Source organism: Tachyglossus aculeatus, chromosome 21, assembly GCF_015852505.1.
Source record: "Tachyglossus aculeatus isolate mTacAcu1 chromosome 21, mTacAcu1.pri, whole genome shotgun sequence".
Taxonomy (NCBI): domain Eukaryota; kingdom Metazoa; phylum Chordata; class Mammalia; order Monotremata; family Tachyglossidae; genus Tachyglossus; species Tachyglossus aculeatus.
This window is the reverse complement of record NC_052086.1, coordinates 34,661,098-34,681,340: the sequence shown is the minus strand read 5'-3', so window position 1 is coordinate 34,681,340 and position 20,243 is coordinate 34,661,098. Positions and strand designations below refer to the sequence as shown.

At 45.2% G+C, this 20,243-nt stretch overlaps 1 protein-coding gene and 1 non-coding gene across 2 annotated transcripts in view; one reads left to right on the top strand and one right to left on the bottom strand.

Annotated features, from left to right (window-relative positions):
- The window catches only part of FBRSL1 (fibrosin like 1), an 809,814-nt gene that overhangs the window by 585,865 nt on the left and 203,706 nt on the right, over positions 1-20,243 (top strand). The window contains 1 exon segment of the mRNA XM_038762874.1: positions 19,823-19,852. Within this exon segment, the coding sequence (XP_038618802.1) occupies positions 19,823-19,852 (30 nt within the window).
- On the bottom strand, positions 16,850-16,987 carry LOC119943133. Its single transcript, XR_005455611.1, has one exon. It is a non-coding gene; the product is annotated as a small nucleolar RNA SNORA7 (small nucleolar RNA).

The window sequence follows — 20,243 nt, the reverse complement described above, 5'->3', positions numbered from 1 at the left end:
ATATAATTCATTTGACATGAAAGTATCATAACTGCAGTTGCTAGGAAGGGATTTTTTTTTCTTTTAAGGAAAAAATTGCCATGATTTCCAGAGCAGCCTGTTCTTTTTAAAGCTCCGCTTACTGAAAATTGAAAACAAAGATTTGTTTTGGTAATTGTGGCAATTTTTCATTAACCAGCTGAGCTAACAAACTGGTCGACATTGAATGGCATTTCTGCGGCATAGGCTGAAGGCTTTGGGCTGTGTTTCTGTTTCCAAAGTAAAATTGAAACGGGAGCATTTGGAGGCTGAAATGCTGGTTGGGTGGAGACAGTCTGGCATGGGGGCACGCAGTTCAAACCTATTCATCCCCTGCCAGAACAGCCTGTTACCATGACAGAGCCCTCATTTCTCCCTACTTTTGGGTCCCTGGAACAGCTCGGGGGGCAGCATGGACTAGCGGAGAGGGCAAGGAGTCAGGGAGACCCAAGTTCTAACCCAGGGTAACCTGCTGTGTGACCTTGGATGAATTACCTAACCTCGCTGTGCCTCAGCTTCCTCATCTGTAAAATGGGGATACAGTACCTGGGAGGGACAAGAGACTAGGTCTGATCTAATTATCTTGTATTTATCCCAGCGTTTAATGCAGTGCTTGGCCAGCTCTGCCTGCTGTGTGACCAAGGCCAAGTCATTTAACTCCTCTGTGCCTCAGTTTCTTCAGCTGTAAAGTGGGGATTCAGTACCTGTTCTGCCTCCTACTTAGACTGTGAGCCCCATGTGGGACAAGGATTTCTTCTGACCTGACTAACTTATATCTACCCCAGCTCTTAGTACAGTACTTGACACATAGTGAACACTTAACAAATACCATAATAACTATTATTGACATTCAATAAGCATTTAATGAATATTATTAGTATTATTATTACTCTTCTAGACAATGCATAGCAACTCACTATAGGTGACAGGGATAGTCAACTGAGACAGGTACATTCACTCATCCTATCCCTTCTAGATTACTGCATCAGCCTCCTTTCTGACCTCCCAACCTCCTGCCTCTTCCCACTCCAGTCCATATTTCCCTCCGCTGCCGGGATTATCTTTCTACAGAAACGTTCAGGGCATGTCACCCACCTCCTCAGAAATCTCCAGTGGTTGCCTAGCCACCTCAAATCAAGTAAAAACTCCTCACCATTGGCTTTAAAGCACTCCATCACCTTGTCCCCTCCTACCTCATCTCACTTCTCTCCGTCTATAACTCAGCCCACACACTGCAATTCTCTGGTGATAACCTTCTCCATCTCTCCATCTCTCTCTGTGCCTCCATCTCCTGTCTCACCGCCAACCCCTAGCCCACATCCTTCCTCTGTCTTGGAACACCCTCCCTCCTCAAATTCGCCAGGCAATTACTTTCCCCTCCTTTCAAAGCCTTACTGAAGGCACATCTCCTCCAAGAGACCTTCCCAGACTAAGCCCCACTTTTGTCATCTCCCACTCCTATGTCACCCTGACTTGCTCCTTTTTCTCCTCCCCCCTCTACCCACCCCACAGCACTTATGTATATATCTGTAATTTTATTTATTTATATTGATGTCTGTTTACTTATAGTGATGTCTGTCTCCCCACTGTAGACTGTGAGCTCGTTTTGGGCAGAGATTGTCTCTCTTTATTGCTATATTGTACTTTCCCAAGCCTTAAGTACAGTGCTCTGCACACAGTAAGTGTTCAATAAATATGATTGAATGAATAAATGAATGAATGAGTTTCTGTTTGATATGGAAGTGCCTTGTAGAAGGGGATTATCATATAGTCCTGGAACTAATGGAACCTCAAGAGGTTAGAGGCATTGTGGACAGTGTGGAAAGGGCAGGGGACTAGGAATATGAAAACTGAATTCTAATCCTGACTCCACCTCTTGCCTGCTGGGTGACCTAGGACAAGTCACTTCACTCTCTGTACCTTATTTTCTCATCTGTAAAATAGGTATTAAATACTATTTCTCCCTCCGCCTTAGTATAGTGCTTTGCACACAGTAAGCAATCAGTAAATATTATTGAATTGAGTTGAACCTTGGGCTGTGAGTCCTGTGTGGGATAAGAACTGTGTCCAACTTGATTATCTCACATCTACCCCAGTGCTTGGTGCATAATAAGCACTTAAATGCCACAGTTATTATTATCATTATCATTACTGTCTGGTCCAGCCTCCTGCTTCCAGGGAAGCAGCATGGTCTAGTGGAAAGAGTACCAGCCTGGTAGTCAGAGGACCTGGTTCTAATCCCCAACCTTGGGCAAGTCACTTAACTTCTTTGTACCTCAGTTTCCTTATCTGTAAAATATGTGTTCTCCCTCCTACTTTGATTGTGAGCCCCATGTGAGGCAAGAATTGTGTCCAGTCTGATTATGATTGATTATCTTGAATATATCCCAGTGATTAGTGCAATGTGTAGCACATAATAAGTATCTAATAAATACCACAATTATTATTATTATCATTACCATTATTATTAGGTGAATAACTAACCTATCCAGCCGAAGTGGCCATGTTCTTTTCTTTAAGAGATTGGCAGTCCAGAGCCTCCCTCACAAGGCTTTTTCAGGTTTGATCACTCTGGAAAAAAAAAAATCTTCCATGTATCTAACCAAATTCTTTCCTGCTGCAGTTTAATTCCATTTCCTCCTCTATAGTCATCAGTAAATATTTACATCAACTAGTCAGTGTCATTTCCATAAAAACCTTTCATAGGTTGTTAGATAACTAAAGGTTAAAGGAAATAGAAGTTGTTTTGCCTTAGTCTCCTTTCCAGGAAAAACAATTCTGCTAACCTTTCGCCATCAGGTCATTTTCACCCCTCTATTCATTTAGTCCGTTTTCTCTGCCCAGCCAAAAATGAACACAAGAGTCTGACCATTGCAGAAGGTAGCTGGAGTATTTTCCATTGCTTGTTTTTCACTCTCCTGTTAATGTCCGATCTGATTATCCTCCCTATCCTTAGCACAGTGCTTGGTACATAATAAGCACTTGAAATCTACTATTTTTTATGTTTTATTTTACATCCTGGTGCCAAATAGATAGTACCCAGATACATAGGTAGATTCATTCATTCATTCATTCAATCGTATTTATTGAGCGCTTACTGTGTGCAGAGCACTGTACTAAGCGCTTGGGAAGTACAACTTGGCAACATATAGAGACGGTCCCTACCCAACAGTGGGCTCACAGTCTAGAAGGGGGAAACAGAGAACAAAACAAAACATATTGACAAATTAACAAAATAAGTAGAATATGTACAAATAAAATAGAGTGATAAATACATACAAATATATAAATATGTATATGTATATATATATACCACTACCATTACTGCTGCCACAGCACCTGGCCGGGGCTGGACTGGGCCAGACTCTGGATTTCTGGTCCCTACATGATGAACCAGATGAGGGAAGTCGGGCCCCGAAATGAGAGAAGAGGAAGACCTTCAGCAACTGGTTGACTGTGTTTTCCCCACAAAGCCCCCAACCTCTTCCTGTAAAACAGCTTTAACATTCCCAATTCCTGTTCACTTTGAGGCCAAGTGTGACACTCCCAGCACCCCACCCACCACCCCCAGCCCCTGGACTTTTACTGCTGTCTTTGGGTCTAACTAGTCTTTCATCACCCTGTATTTGTGTTGAGATTTTATTTTGTGATTATATATGCTTGTTCCTGTCAAATACCATCCTATTTTAGTTGGACTATTTTTCTAATTATCAGGGTCACTTTGAATTGTATTCATGTCTTCTAGAGTGTTAGCAGTGTCACTTAATTTAGTGCCATCTGCAAATCTGTACACTGTGGTAAATAAGGGTGACTGACAGAGATGACTGAAGGGGGAATCAACTTCCCTGGAGATCTTTCAGAGCAGGGAAGTCCAGCCTCAAATTGGCCAGGGTCGGCAGGCCAGAGGTTGGAGCTGATGGATTATTGAAAGCCAGTGAAAATTTACTTATCTATCATAAAGCTCCGTGGCTCATAAATTTCAACATTTCCCCAGCCAACTGAAAGTTCATCATCCTTTCTGTACTAATGTCAGCAAAGTAAACTATAAAAACATTCAACAAAAGAGAGTTGTAGCTCTGAAAGCAAGAGGAATGCCGGTTCATTATATTGTCTTGCAGGATAGAAATATGCCTTTTTCCTGACTGCTTTCCCCCATCTGGTAGTCCTGTTCTCCCTGATACCAGATATCCACCTCTCCACTGCTCTGGGTTAATAAATGCCACACATCACTGTGGGCCTGATGGTCAGGAAGTGACAGCCTTAAGACGTTTAGGACTGACGCTTGTGGGCTGAAGCTGATATAGAGTTTCTCAGATGGACAGATGGATAGGGTGGGGCAGGGCATAAAGGTTTCCTTTGGGTGCTCAAATGATGCCCTGCCACCTGGATGAGGAGCCTGAAAATAGAATTTTGCTGAAGTAGGATTTGGAGGGCCAACCCAACTCGTTCCAGCCAATGGAAGCCCCATTGATCTTACCAAAATTCAAGGCCTAGCAGTGGACACCTTAGCAGCGAATACAGTTTGATTAGCTCTGCTCACTGGGGCCTCCCCGTGTACAACTGTAAGTCCCAGAATGCATTGCCCCCTTTGAAAAACCTACACACTTTCCCCATTGGCTGGGATAGTGTTTGGAAGCATTATGTGTCACCATTTTGAAAACCAGAAACCAAATGGGAGAAATATGATGAAGTATGTGTGGAATTGGTTGGACCTACCCAAACCGAGGCTGATGTTGACCAGGATTTTGATTCTGGCCTGACCCCACTGTCAAGAATATTTTTTAAGCAACTGATGAGTACAAAGCACTGTATTAAGTGCTTAAAGAGTATAATTACCAGTCCTCTACTCTACAGTCCCATTAATAGCAAGTCTGCCCCTGCTCAGTACTCAGGGGCAGTACAATACAACAATAAACAGACACATTCCCTGCCCACAAGAAGCTTACAGTCAAGAGCGGGAGACAGTCCTAAGGATTGCTGTTGATTGGCCATGTCTGGAGGCACATTTGTACTTATCTGTAATTTGTTTATTTATATTGCTATCTCTGTCCCCCTCTAGACTGTAAGCTCCTTGTGGACTGGGAATGTGTTTACTGACTCTGTTATATTGTACTCTCCCAAGCACTTGGTTCAGTGCTCTCTGCACAGTAAGCACTTAATAAATATGATTGATTGATTTAAGGAGGGCAATGAAATGCGTGGATGGGGATGAGAGTCTTGAGTTCAGGTTCTGAGTTTTGTGGTCCATTCAGAGAAGTCTGGCAATTTCCACTTGCAGAAAACACATGTTCCAAAGTAGACAAGTTATCAGCATCCCTGTTTCTTCCTCCAGATAACCAGAGGCCATCTCAATGAGGGAAGCGGTGGTCACTTAAAATCCTTCTTCTGCCTGAGTTCTTTCACAGCAGAAAGCAAATGAAAATTACACTGTGGTTTTTAGGTCTCTGTTCCCTGATTTTTGTTTGTCGTGTCATGAACTTCTTCAGAGTAGAGAAATGGCAAACCATCTCTCTCAGAGCTGCAGACAGATTTCTGAAGTTGTCATGTTAACAGCCTGTCAGAAACCTTGATTTCAAACTCTGAATTTATATCATATGCGTGCATGCGTGCGCACGCACACACACACACACACACACACAAAGTTGCTGGGAATTATGATTTTTACAGGTTCTGACATTTTTCTAAAGGCCTGCAATGCTCTGGGCTGCTCTCTCTGTTAACAGGCAGCGCTGTTTTGAGTATTACTCCATGTTGCAGCCAGTGAACATCACAGAAGCATTCAGCTCCTTCCCTTTAACATGTTCTTTGAATTATTTAAGGTGTTTTGATGTAGACTGGAATTCGTAACAAAGTCCTAGAGCTTTTATCCTTAAAAAAGGTTTTGAGGTGTCTTGCCTTTTTCCTTGCCTCCCCCCTTCCCTCTTTTCCTTCCCCCACTCCCGACACTTTTAATAGATCCTAGCAAGGATCATCAGGGGACTTTCTTTTATGTTGTATAGCACGAAATGACTTAGTCAGGGTCTTCCTGATTAATTTATGAGTGTGACGGGCTGGGGGTGGGGGCGGGGAGGGAGATGTGGTCCTGGAGGGATTCTTCTTGAACTGCTGCAGATCAACTCGATTTTGCCTAACAGAGATTCAGGACACTGTATCTCTCTTGAGCTGTGACCGTGTAGGTGGCCGGAGCGGGGGGGGCGAGGACAGTGGTGGGGCGGTGATGATAACCTGGAAGGAAGGGGAGCAGGGGAGCAGGGGAGCTCCTCTCTGAGGTGGGAGCCAGGCACAGATCTGCTCCTGAGGAGCACTGAGCATGTTGAGAGTTAAAAATGGGAGGCAGATTGGATTAATGTGAATTGCCCCCAAGGTATAAATGCTCATTTTCCCCCTCCTTCCTTTCCTCTCTCAGCTTGCAGATGACAGCTGTTGGTCACTTAACAAAATGTCCTCTTGATCGCCGCTTCGCAGCGGGGGCCCCCCTCAGACCAAACACAGCCCAGACTCTGCGATGCATCATTGCCCGTCCAAATTAGTTCTAGTGCTGGGGGCGATGGCTGGCCGCCTCTGCTCGGACCCCCTCACTGTTCCCCCCTCTCTCTGGACCCGCCTTTGGGCAGAGACAAAGACTCCCCTCGCCAGGCCTCCTTCGGCCCTTCCTCCTTGGGTCAGCAGGGAGAGGGAAGGGCTGCCCACAGGCCCGGCCTGTTGGCTACAGCTTTCCCCCAGCCCTCGGAAGGCTCTAGCTCGTCTAGCCGTGGGGAGGCCTTGACTCATTTCATCAAACTGTCAAGGAGCCAGTGGAGCTAAAAGAACTCACTGCTGCCCAGGGCAAGTTCAAGTCAACATTCGATTTCCTTCCCTTTTTCTGGTTTTCTCTCTCTCTCTCTCTCTCTCTCTCTCTCTCTCTCTCTCTCTCTCTCTCTCTCTCTCTCTCTCTCTCTCTCTCTCTCTCTCTCTCTCTCTCTCCCCCCCCCCTCCTGCCCCCCTTCTCTCTTTCTCTCTCTCTCCCTTTTTCCTTTCCCTTCTCCATTTGTATATTTATTCCTGTGCCGTTTTTCTTCAGTTTATTTCCTTCTGCATTTGGCCGCTTCTCTCCAGCGGACCTGGACTGCAGTCTCTCCTAGCTCCTCTGCCAGCAGGGAGGGCTTGTGGGACCCTATAAAGGACACAGTGCAAAATTGCTGCAATAAATCAGTGGCCCTCTGACACTTGGCGGTCGCTTAATGTTTTGGCACTTTCTTTCCTATGTGTGCCTCAAGTCCCATTAGCAGGCTTTCCTGCCAGCTTGGCTCATGATAAAACTCCCTCTTCCTATCATCTTCAGCAAGCCCCTGCAGACCCAGATTTGATGCCAAACTTAATAGGAAGCCCCCTCTCCCCTCTCCCCACGCAACACATGCACCCGAGAGCAGTCATCACTAGATGCAAGGAAAGGTTTGTAGGTGTGGCAGGGATGGTTGAGGGCATGGGAGAGAAGACGGAAAGAAAGGACTGCCCTTGCTTTCCGGTGGTGAAAAAGTTTTCAGCCTGCAGCTCCCAGCGAGCTAGCCAGCCAAGGTACAAAGCACCAAAACAAGGTTATAAATAATAGCAGCTCAGTAACTGAGCCCTGCGTTAACACTGAGTAGAGGGAGAGAGGCTGTGCATGTCGATGGAGCTGAATGTGGGGTTCTGGGAGGCCACTGTTTCAGCTCCTGGCCATCGAAGTGTATCTGTTTTGCTGAAAGGCGTCCACGCACAAACTGGTTCCCCATCCCTGGCCAACTATCTAATTTCCCAAACTTATCCCGGAGCCTGGAAAACCTACTTTAAAATTCACCTCCTCCAGGAGGCATTCCCAGATCACCGCTGCCCACCCGTAAACCACCACCACCACCTTCTTGGTCCCATCGTCCCCCTGAGCACAAGTCTCTATTTTTCATGTAATTGTTATTGATATAGTCTGTTTATCATTGCATCCACTCCCTCATTCTTTCCCCCAGTGAATATTCAGTTGTATGTTTCTGCTTGCCTTCCTTATTAGATTGCAAGTGTCTTAAGGGCAGGGACTTAGTTTCCTGCATTGTGCATTGTTCCCAGGGCCATAGCTAATATGATGACTCCTTGGTAACTTGTCCCTGATTCCTACTTTTCTTACAGCAATATTTGTCCCCATTCCTGGAGCAAACTGTGGGCCCAAACTGCATGGAAATAGGTAAAATACAGCCTGTGGAAAAGAATCAGGCAGGCTCTTGCCCCGCCGCCCCCCCCCCCCAAACACACACACACACACACACACACACACACACACGCGCGCGCGCGCGCGCCTTTCTTCACCCCCACCCAACAATCTGGTGGCTTAATCCCAGTGGAGGGTGAGTTTTGTGTACATTTCTGTATGGCTCCCAGGGACTACGGGTACCCAGAAGTGAGTAATTGGTGCAGCCTTGCCCCTGTGTTGCAAAAGACTGTACTTGGGGGACATAATTCTGGCTGTGGAGGGGGCTTTCATTTCCTAAGAAAACCTCGATCTCAGTGATGCTTTGTGGTTTCTTTGCCATGGGAAAAGTCAATGAGTTCAGCAGAAAAGACACAATTCAACCCAAAAATGGGGACATGAGTGTGAAAGGAGGGAGAAGGGAGGTAGGGAAGAGACCAATTTGATTGGTCTAATTTGGATTTGTTCCTTTAGGAACTTGATATTCTCCCCAGCCTCAGCCCCACAGGATTTATCTACATACCCATAATTAATTTATATATATTAATGCTGTTTCCCCCTCTAGAGTGTAAGCTTGTTTTGGGCAGGGAACAGGTCTAACAACTCTGTTGACTTGTACTCTCCCAAGCACTTAATACAGTGCTCTACACACTTTAAGCATTCAATAAATACCATTGATCGATTAATGAAAACAATGCTCAGACAGCTTCCCAGATGAATGACTGAGCTCACCTCCTCCAAGAGGCCTTCAATCAATCAATCAATCAATTGTATTTATTGAGCGCTTACTGTGTACAGAGCACTGTACTAAGCGCTTGGGAAGTACAAGTCGGCAACACATAGAGACAGTCCCTACCCAACAGCGGGCTCACAGTCTAGAAGGCCTTCCCAGACTGGGCCCCCCTTTTCCTCTCCTCCTCCCCATCCCCCCCACCCTACCTCCTTTCCCTCCCCACAGCACCTGTATATATGTTTGTACAGATTTATTACTCTATTTATTTTACTTGTACATATTTACTATTATATTTATTTTGTTAATGATGTGCATTTAGCTTTAATTCTGTTTGTTCTGACGACTTGACACCTGTCCACATGTTTTGTTTTGTTGTCTGTATCCCCCTTCTAGACTGTGAGCCCATTGTTGGGCAGGGACCATCTCTATATGTTGCCAACTTGTACTTCCCAAGCGCTTAGTACAGTGCTCTGCACACAGTAAGCACTCAGTAAATACGATTGAATGAATGAATGAATGAATGCAATCAGTACCCAACCAGAGAAGCAGTATGGCTCAGTGGAAAGAGCACAGGCCTGGGAGTCAGAGGTCATGCATTCTAATCCCGGCTCCACTACTTGTCAGCTGTGTGACTTCGGGCAAGTCACTTAACTTCTCTGAGCCTCCCTTATCTCATCTGTAAAATGGAGATTAACTCTGTGAACCTCACAGGGGACAACCTGATCACCTTGTATCCCCCCCAGCGCTTAGAACAGTGTTTCATTCATTCAGTCATATTTATTGAGCGCTTACTGTATGCAGAGCACTGTACTAAGCGCTTGGGAAGTACAAGTTGGCAACATATAAAGATGGTCGCACCCAACAACGGGCTCACGGTCTAGAAGGTTTTGCACATAGTAAGCGCTTAACAAATGCCATCATTATTACTACTTATTGAGCGATTACTCAGAACACTTTGCTAAGCACTTGGGATGGTTCCAGCTGAATCAACTGCACAGTGTTCTGCACACAGTACACACAAGTGCTCAATAAATACCACTGATTCATTGATCATTTGTTTGATCCTCTTTCCCTTAGCCCTCAAGGAAGCCCAGGACCAAGATCTTCTTAGGCTCTACTATATTTATTTTCTCTCTATTTCTGTCTCTGGCATAACGAATGGATGGGCTGCAAATTTCCAAAACTCCTCTCCTGAAACTCAGACTCCAAAAGGCTTCCCACCTAAGTCCTCATTTCCTTTTCACCCATTCCCTCCTTCATTGACCCTGCACTTGGATTTTCACCCTTTATTTAACCCTCCCTTTGTCTCCCCTTCTAGACTGTAACCTTCTAGACTGTAAGCTTGTTCTGGGCAGAAAATATATCCACCAACTGTTTTATTGTATGCTCCCTAGCGCTTAGTACAGTGCTCTGTGCACAGTAATAATAATTGTGGTATTTGTTAAGTGCTTATTATGTGCCAGGAACTGTACTAAGTTCTGGAGTGGACACAAGTAAATCGGGTTGGATACAGTCCCTGTCCCACAAGGCGCTCACAGTCTCAATCGCCATTTTACAGATGAGGTACCTAAGGCCCAGAGAAGTGAAGTGACTTGCCCAAGGTCACACAGCAGACAAATGGCAGATCCAAGATTATGCCTCCTGACTCATGACCTCCAGTAAGTGCTTAATAAATATGATTGATTGATTGATTGACTCTGGGAAACCCCTTACCCTTACCCATGACCTCCAGTTGCCTGGCCTTTGGGGAGCCATGGAAAGGTATCACAGCATTCCCAGGGACTGTATAGCATGCAGCCAATCAGTCAGTCAATCAACCAGTGGTATTTATTGAGCACTTATAGAGTTGATAGACACAATCCCTGCCCAGGAGAAGCAGACATTAAAATGAATTACAGATAAGGGAAACAGTATGTACACGTGCTGTGGATTTGGGATGAGTTTCCAAGTGCAGATTCTGTTAGTCTCATTCACCTCCCTACCCTCGCTCACGCCGTCATCTGCACCATCTGATTTTTACTCGTTTCCGTTTGTCGGAACCAGTGGGAAACTCACTTCTCATTTCCTTGTCTCTCAGCTGGTTGTCTGAGGCTGAGAGAGGCTCAGAGGCAGATGCAGGGGCCTGGCTGGTCCCTTACACAACAGATTTGATTTCAGATTGCCCAGCCAGCCCCAGGCCGGCTCCTCCACTAGCCAGGGATCCGTTCTGGGCCAGGTCGCTGTGCCTCGATGTCTGTGCTTCCTGGTCCCTTCCCTCTGCCACATGGAGCCGCAGCCAACAACTCAGCACAGCAGCCATCACAACTCACCCTGCCCAGAGTAACAGCCTCTCACTTCATGTCTCAAGTTCCTCCCCTCAGATCCTCAAGGCGATGACTAGAGGCTGTTGTTCTCACCTTCCAAATGTCAGCCAATCTGGGGGTTTCTTCCAACTCTCTCAGCCTTTCTCCTCTATCTCAGCTCTTTGAGCCTGTTCTTTGCTGTCTCTGATTGCCTCTGATTCTCTGTAACTTCATCTCTTGTGTCTTTATATTTCTCTTCTCGTCGTCTTCTCATTCACATTCTCATTCTCTTCTCTCTCTCTCTCTCTCTCTCTTTGTCTCTTTTTTGTCTCCCAGAGTACCTTGTGGTGGCAGGCAGCTCTGGCCCACCCCACTAGTCCTGTTCAGTTTCTATCCTTAGCCTGAAGGGTTCTGACTTGAACCTGTCCTGGGAGGAAACTGTTTACAGAATGTGGGGCCATTAGGGCTGCTTTGCAAACATTCTTGGTGGAATTAAGAGGCAATTGGCACAACTCAGGGACTAATCCCTTTACAAGCCTTGAGGAACACAGCACAATGGGCTGTTTACAGTTTTGCTTATAGACCCGGAGTGTTAACAGGCCTTTAGGAAAATCCAGGTAATTGAGGCTTTTGTCTCTCAATGGGCCCCCATCCCTGTCAGCAGTTGCCATTCTTTACATTTCTTTCACTTTGTATTTTGACAAGGCTCTTTGTCCCAGGAACTACAGCTGCGTGGGAGGTGAGGCTGGGGAGAACTACCCTATTTTTTTTCCTCCCTTTTTTTCCTTCTTCAACTCTTGTTCCCCTACTGTTGACATTCCTCAGGCGAGGCCTGTGTGTGGAAACTCCTTGTGTGACTTTCACAGCCTCGGCCTGAGCTGTGCTTGTTCTTTTGAGAGAAAACCTGGGGGACCCTCCCTCCCTCTCCCCTTTTCCCTCCCCCAACATCCTTTTTCTCGTGGGCTCTGAGAACCCTCCTGGGTCAATTTGAAGTTTCTCCTGTGGCTCAATTATCCATATGAACCTCCTTGTCTCTCTGCCATCTTCTCTCCTTGGGCCCAAGGCCTCTTTCCATTCTGTGTGTAGAGAGGAGAAAAGGCGACTTCTTCATCAGGTTGGTTACCACAGAAACAAAACCAACCTTTCTAAATCTTTTTTCCCCTTTTGGTTTTGTTTAATGTTTATTTCTTCAGGCAGACTGGTGGAGGGGCAGGGACCATGGTTGTGTATGCACGTATTTTTGGTTTTGTCATTGATTTGTGAGGCTGTTGCGTCTCCAGCCTTAGAGTTCCTATTTCTTTATGGGCACCTGAAAGTTACTTTCTCTTACAACCACCAAAAACTGTGTATTTTCAAAGTTAGTGAATATTTTACCTTGGCTTTTCATTGTTCTTGGGGACATTGATTTTTTTTTAAAAAAAATTGGTATTTGTTCAGTGCTTACTATTTGGTAGGCACTGGAACAAGCACTGGGGTAGATACAAGATTATCAGGTTGGACACAGTTCATGTCCCATATGGGGCTCATACTCTTAATCCCCATTTTACAGATGAGGTAACAAATAATAATATTCATTCATTCATTCAATCACATTTATTGAGCGCTTACTGTGTGCAGAGCACTGTACTAATCGCTTGGGAAGTACAAACTGGCAACATATAGAGACGGTCCCTACCCAACAACGGGCTCACAGTCTAGAAGTGATGGCATTTGTTAAGCACTTACTATGTGACAAGCACTGTTCTAAGTGCTAGGGTAGATACAAGATAATCAGGTTGTCCCACGTGGGGCTCACAGTCTTAATCCTTATTTTACAGATGAGGTCACAGAGGCACAGAGAAGTTAAGTGACTTGCCCAAAGTCACACAGTTGATAAGTGGCAGAGCCGGGATTAGAACCCGTGGCCTCTGACCAAAGCCCATGCCCTTTCCACTAAGACATGCTGCTTCTCTGGTATTTGTTAAGTGCTTACTATGTGCCACGCATTGAACTAAGCTCTTGGGTGGATACAATCAGGTTGGACACTGTCCCTTGTCCCACGTGGGGCTCAGGGTCTTAATCCCCATTTTACAGATGAGCTTACTTAGGCACCGAGAAGTTAAGTGACTTGCCCAAGGTCACACAGCAGGCAAGTGGCACAGCTGGGATGAGAACTCAGGTCCTTCTGACTCCCAGGCCTGTGCTCTATCCATTAGGTCACACTGGTCCTCCATTGTCCTCTCCCAAGTTCTTAGTAGAGAGCTCTGATCTTGGGAAAGCCCCATGGTGCCATGGATAGAGCATGGGCCTGGGAATCAGAAGGTAATGGGTTCTAATTATGCCTCCACCACTTGTCTGCGGTATGACTTTGGAAAACTCACATCACCTCTCTGGGCCTCAGTTACCTCACCTGTAAAATGGGGATTGAGACTGTGAGCCCCACATGGCACAAGGACTGTGTCCAACCTGATTTGCTTGTATTCTCCCCAGCACTTAGTACAGTGCCTGGCACATAGTAAGCATGTAACAAATACCATTATTAAGAGTAGTAGTAGTAGTAGTAGTAAATATGAATTAAATACTATTGATGGATTTTTTAATGGCATTTGTTAAGCACTTACTATGTGCAAAACACCATTCTAAGCTCTGGGGAGGTTACAAGGTGATCAGGTTGTCCCACGTGGGGCTCACAGTCTTAATCCCCATTTTACAGATGAGGGAACTGAGGCACAGAGAAGTTAAGTGACTTGCCCAAAGCCACACAGCTGACAAGTGGCAGAGCCAGGATTTGAACCCATGACCTCTGACTCCAAAGCCAGTGCTTTTTCCACTGAGCCACGCTGCTGATTGATTGCAGTACTTTACTAGACACCTGGGTCCTTGTTAAAAATTAGGCATAGTTTCACCCCTCAAAAAATGTACAAATTAATATAGGCAGCAAGGCAGAAATCAACATCAGTATATGCATCTGTATAATTGTGGTATTTGTCTAGTGCTTACTAAATGCCAGGCACTGTACTAAGCACTGGGATACATATAAGATAATTACATCCCACATGGGGCTCATATTCTAAGTAGGAGAGAGAACAGGTATTGAATTCTCATTTTGCAGATGAGGGGACTTAGGCACAGAGAAGTTAAGTGATTTGCCCAAGTTCACACAACAGATACATGTCAGAATAGGAATTAGAACCCAGGTCCTCTGACTCCTGTGCTCTTTCCACTAGGCTCTGCTGCTTCCATCCATATGCCAGTAATCATCGAATTAACATATGGTGTAGATATCAAATTCATAGGTAGATTTTATTCACGGACATAGATGCAACTGAAAACCCCTCCTAAAATGGTCTTCTGCTACCACTCTGCATTCCCTGGTTGCTGTGTCTGCCCCAGTTTTTGTTGAGACTTTGCTTGTATCTACCCCAGCATTTAGTACAGTGCTTGGCATGCAGTAAGTGATTAACGAATACCATTAAAAAAAACCCGTGTGGGTCTCCTGTTCCAGGCTCTGTCTACTAGACCACACTGTTTGTTTATAAACTTGGATTTAGAAGTGTTCCTTTAAATCTGCTGACTTGATGGCTGAGGGAATAACCCATAGGTGAATTTACTTATGACTATTAGGCCACTGGTTGGTCAAAGAAGAGAAGTTGTCTATTTCTTGTTCCCATCAGGATGGAAGTCCAGCTTGGCTTGCCAGGGGCAATAATAATAATAATAATAATAGCAATAATAATAATAATGATAACAATGGTATTTGTTAAGCGCTTACTATGTGCCAAACACTGTTCTAAGCGCTGGGGTAAATACAAGGTAATCAGGCTGTCCCATGTGGGGCTCACAGTCTTAATTCCCATTTTACAGATGAGGTAACTGAGGCACAGAGAAGTCAAGTGGCTTGCCCAAGGTCACACAGCAGACAAGTGGTGGAGCTGGGATTAGAACCTGCATCCTTTGACTCCCAAGCCCATGCTCCCTCCCCTAAGCCATGCTGCTTCTCTAAAAATATGGTATTTATTAAATAAATAAACAGATGTAGGGAGGGGAACACAATTTCTGACCCACCTTTGAGGTTTTCAGAATTTATTCATGATCTGATATATTTTAAGCTCCTGGCTCAGGAACAGAGCTCCTGAAATAGCAGAAGTCGCCTTCATTTGTAAGTCAATTTGTAAAATTTAGCATGCAGATTTGATGGTTGAGTTGCTTTTTTTACAGCTTTTAGGTATCAACATGAGGCAAAGTTGTGTATCAGCACGAAGCAAAATTAGGCATCTGAAAAATGGCAATTCTGCACCTTTCAGTAATGCAAACCGGTGGTAATGGATTTATATTCTCATTATGGCTCTGGGTTTTGAGAAGCCAGATTTACACTAAGCTTGCGTTCCCATTAACGCTCCAGAGAGGCACTTTTTGAAGATGGAGGTTGCTGCCCCTGTGCTGTTCCACCCCAGGCAGAACAGCTTAGGGATGAAAAAGAAGATCAATCAATCAATTGTATTTATTGAGCGCTGACTGTGTGCAGAGCACTGTACTAAGCGCTTGGGAAGTACAAGTTGGCAACATATAAAAAGCTCAGGCTGAGCATGTGCCCCCAGGGCTCTGTAGATTCCAACATTTCAGAAAAACCATCGGTGCCTACTGTACAGTAGAAGTCAAAGATCATCATCCCTGCCTTCAAGGGACTAACAATCTAACAGGAGTTGGGGGAATACTGGGAGGCATAGATTGTTCCCAGAGAAGAGGAAGAAATGGAGATCCAAAGGTACTATCAAGAGTAGGGAGAAATGGAAAAGTGAATAAATAGTAGAGTACCTAAATGAATATGTCCTTAAGTAGGAGAAGCTGTATGGCTCAGTGGAAAGAGCACAGGCTTGGAAGTCAGAGGTCATGGGTTCTAATCCCAGCTTCACCATTTGTCAGCTGTGTGACTTTGGGCAAGTCACTTAACTTCTCTGTGCCTCAGTTACCTCATCTGTAAAATGGGGATGAAGACTGTGAGCCCCACGTGGGACAACCTGATTACCTTGTGTCTCCCCCAGTGCTTAGAACAGTACTTGGCACATAGTAAGTGCTTAATAAATACTATCATTACTATTATTATTAAATACAGAAGTGCTGAGATGGCTGAGGGAATGACCCAAACCAGGTGTGGTGGAAATGAATGCACGATTGATACGATGAAGCACGACAGCAAAAATGGAAGTTGTTAGTGTAGGTCAGTTTTCAAAGTGATTTGGTGGAAACGTCCCCATTGGTGAAAGGGAATTTAGTGCCTAAGTGTCTATTACCTGGTGAGGCAGAGGTTTAAACAGGCTCTGGGGTTGCGGGTGCCGGGGGGGGGCCGGTCAGTTAGTCAATCGTATTTATTGAACGCTTATTGTGTGCAGAGCACTGTACTAAGTGCCTGGGAGAGTTGTTGTTGTCTTATGCTGTCAAGTCGTGTCTGACCCATAGCAACGCCACAGACACATCTCTCCAAGGGTGCCCCACTTCCATCTGCGATCATTCTGGTAGTGGATCCATAGAGTTTTCATGGTAAAAATACGGAAGTGGTTTACCATTGCCTCCTTCCACGCAGTAAACGAGCCTCTGCCCTCTACTCTCTCCCATGCCGCTGCTGCCCAGCACAGATGAGTTTTGACTTGTAGCAGATTGCCTTCCACTCACTAGCCACTGCTCAACCTAGGAATGGAATGAGTATGCCTCTGCTGGACTCTCCTTCCTGTAGTCATGACTGATAGAGTACTGGAAACCCTCCAGGTGCAACCCTGAGAGGGGCTTGGAAGAGTACAGTATAACAATAAACAGACATATTCCCTGCCCACATCAAGCTTACAGACTAGAGGGGAAGACAGACATTAATATAATAAATAAATTACAGACAGGATGTTTGACATAGCTGGAGACTTTTTTGACCCAAATGGAATGGCCAGTTTCAGTGATCCAAGAGTGAACTGTCTCCCCCTCTAAACTGTAAGCTTGTTGTGGACAGGGAACATGACTCTGTTATATTGTACTCTCCCAAGTGCTTAGTACAGTACTCTGCACACAGTAAGTACTCAATAAATATCAACGATTGAGTGGTTGAACTAGTTTCTGGGTGAAAAGCCATAATACCTCACCTCCTTTTTTAATGGTATGTTAGGTTGGACACAGACCAGGTCCCACAAGGGGCTCGCATTCTGAATCCCCATTTTACAGATGAGGTAACTGAGGCACAGGGAAGTTATGTGACTTGTCCAAGGTCACACACAGCAGATAAGTAGTGGTGTCAGAATTAGAACCCAAGTCCTTCTGATTCCCAGGCCAGTGCTCTATCCACTAGGTCAGGCAGCTTCTCTTAACAGGCAATCTCTGTTAGACTCATGACCTCTTCCCAGGTACTTGGAAAGGCCCTTGAGGATGCCTGGGAAGGTAGTCCTGCAGGCTAATCTGCTATAACTCCCCCAGTGACTTGGGACCTCCAGAGGTCCTCTGAGTTAGCCCCCCGACACAGGGCAGCACCATACCCTCTGAAAGTCTAGTTCCCAGAGGTCAAAGTCAGTAGAGTTTTTTTTTACTTCTTTAATTACCAAGTCCTAGGAGAATTCTGCCCAGCTCGGGAACTACTGGGCATCATGGTGATTTAGTGGGACTGGGGGAATAAGTTCTGAAGGGGAACAGTCCCAGAGGTCCCTGCATACTTTTGCAGTTCTCCAGAATCCGCCAGCCACCCTGAGCAACCATTATCTTCTGTAGCATCTGCTTCTCCATTTCCCCACAAGCTCAACTTCATTTCGGAGCCCACATCCTGAGCCTTCTGCCTCGGAGGGTGAGCATCATCTGCTCCAAGAGTTCTTCATTTCCCCTATTCACCCTTCCTTCTGTGTCACCTATGCACTTGGGTCTATACCCCAAAGGAACTTTGATGGTCACCCCTCCCCCAGCCCCACAGCACCTATGATGACATCCTTAGACTCTGCCATTTCCCCATCTATAATTGATTTTAAAGTCTGTCTTCCCTGACTAGACTGTAAGCACCTGGAGGTCAGGAATTGGGTCTTCCAACACCACTGTATAGTACTCTCCCAACACATAGTACAGTGTTCTGCACACAATAAATGTTCTAAAAATACCACTGATTGATTGAGTGGGGAGATAGTGCATTTTTACGTAGTACTTATCGAGTGCTTACTCTGTGCTAAGTGCTGGGATACTAACACATACACAGATTCATTCAATCGTATTTATTGAGCACTTACTGTGTGCAGAGCACTGTACTAAGCGCTTGGGAAGTACAAGTTAGCAACGTATAGAGACAGTCGCTACTCAACAACGGGCTCACAGTCTAGAAGGGGGAGACAGACAACAAAACAAAACATGTGGTCAGTCATGACGCAGTTCCAGTCCCAGTCCCCCAAAAGATTCATAGTCGAAGAGATAAGGAGAGCTGGTATCTTATCCCCATTGAACAGATGAGAAAACTGAGATTCAGCGAGATCAATTTTCTTGCTTAAGTTCACCTAGCAGGCTAGTGGTAGGGTTGGAACAAGCCCCCGTATCTCTTGACTCCCGATCCAAAATTCTTTTCGCTTGACCAGGCCGCCTCCCTTGGAAGATCACATCCAAGAGGAGAAGGCTGTATAGAACCACTGGTCTGAGGCCTTGAAATCCCACTGGGTGATCATCATATCTGCTTTGAACGCCTCAGGTTCTGCAATTGCTTGGGCAGCAGCAGAGATGAGGTGGGGAGGAGTAGGAGCGCAAGCCAAGAGTCGTGGTAGGTGCAGGCCTCAGCCTAGTCAAAAATAGTTTGGGAGAGAGAAAGGGAAAAGTGTGAATCCAGGGAAAACGGAGAGGATAAAAGGAGGGCTTCATGCATCTCACACAGTTACCATTATTATCATAACCATCGTGTTGATTTATTTATAATAAGGCACTTGTCATGCAGACTGTGGCCCCAAACTTCACCGTAACCATCTCTTTGTGGTGTGGTTTGAGGCCCCTTTGAATTTTCAGCAGCTCATACTCAAAATCGAACCCTAGATGGAGTTAGCCTTTTATTTGTATTAAATATCTTCCCTAATTCACTCGGAGGTTTTGTTCCAAAGGATCATTACTGGTGCCACTAATCTAATCCGATCAGGGCCCGCTTGTCACCTTCACAGTTTTCACATCAGAACCACTCTAGCAGGGTTTGCTTATCCATCCTGCTAATGAGATGACAGAGTGCTTATCAAATTACAGGCAACCCACAACTGTATATTCACATTCATACAATTTCTGGTAACAAGAAGCCTTGATTTGTGTTCAGATGGCTGAATGACATCCAAAGTGCAGCAGTCTAGTACAAAAGCGGGTGCCTAATTTGATTAAATCCCTGGTTTTGAGCATCTAACTCAGCCACAAGCCCAGTATTTATGTATGTGTATTTCCAAAAGAGATAAATCTGCTTTTTTCTTCGCATTTTTCATTTATGTTAGCAATTTAGCAGGCATTAATACATTACAGTGAAAGGGTACTCTGTGTCCAATGAAAGAGACATTAACCAGCCACGCTAAAGATTTTAAACAGTGATGTAAGAGTTTCATTTATGGTCAGATATTTCATGAAGTCTTTCTCTCTCTCTTCCAGTGTGACAGCGAGAGTGATATTGACGATAAGGTAAGGCTGCCTTTTTTCTCTTCCGCCTGCTTCCCCTACTGCCGTCTGAAATCACATTTCCTTTCCATGTAAATAGATGCTAAATGAAGAATAAACATGCCATTCTCAATGGCTTTCCAACTCTTCCTTGGTATTGGGTACCAAGTGGATTCTTACCCTTCACTCCCTGAGACCTCCCGCCCACTGTTTCCCAACCAAAGGAGTCTTCTTTGTTTCTCCTGCCACCTTTCTGTGTTTTAACCAAATCTAAATTATTTGGTGGCTGATTACCTGGGCGCTTGGTATTACCATTCCAACCACCTCTCTCTGCCCAGGCCACTACTAATCCATCCCCCTGTCAAAGAATGGACAGAGGAAAGATGGAGGTGAAACTTGTGTCAGCCACCCACGA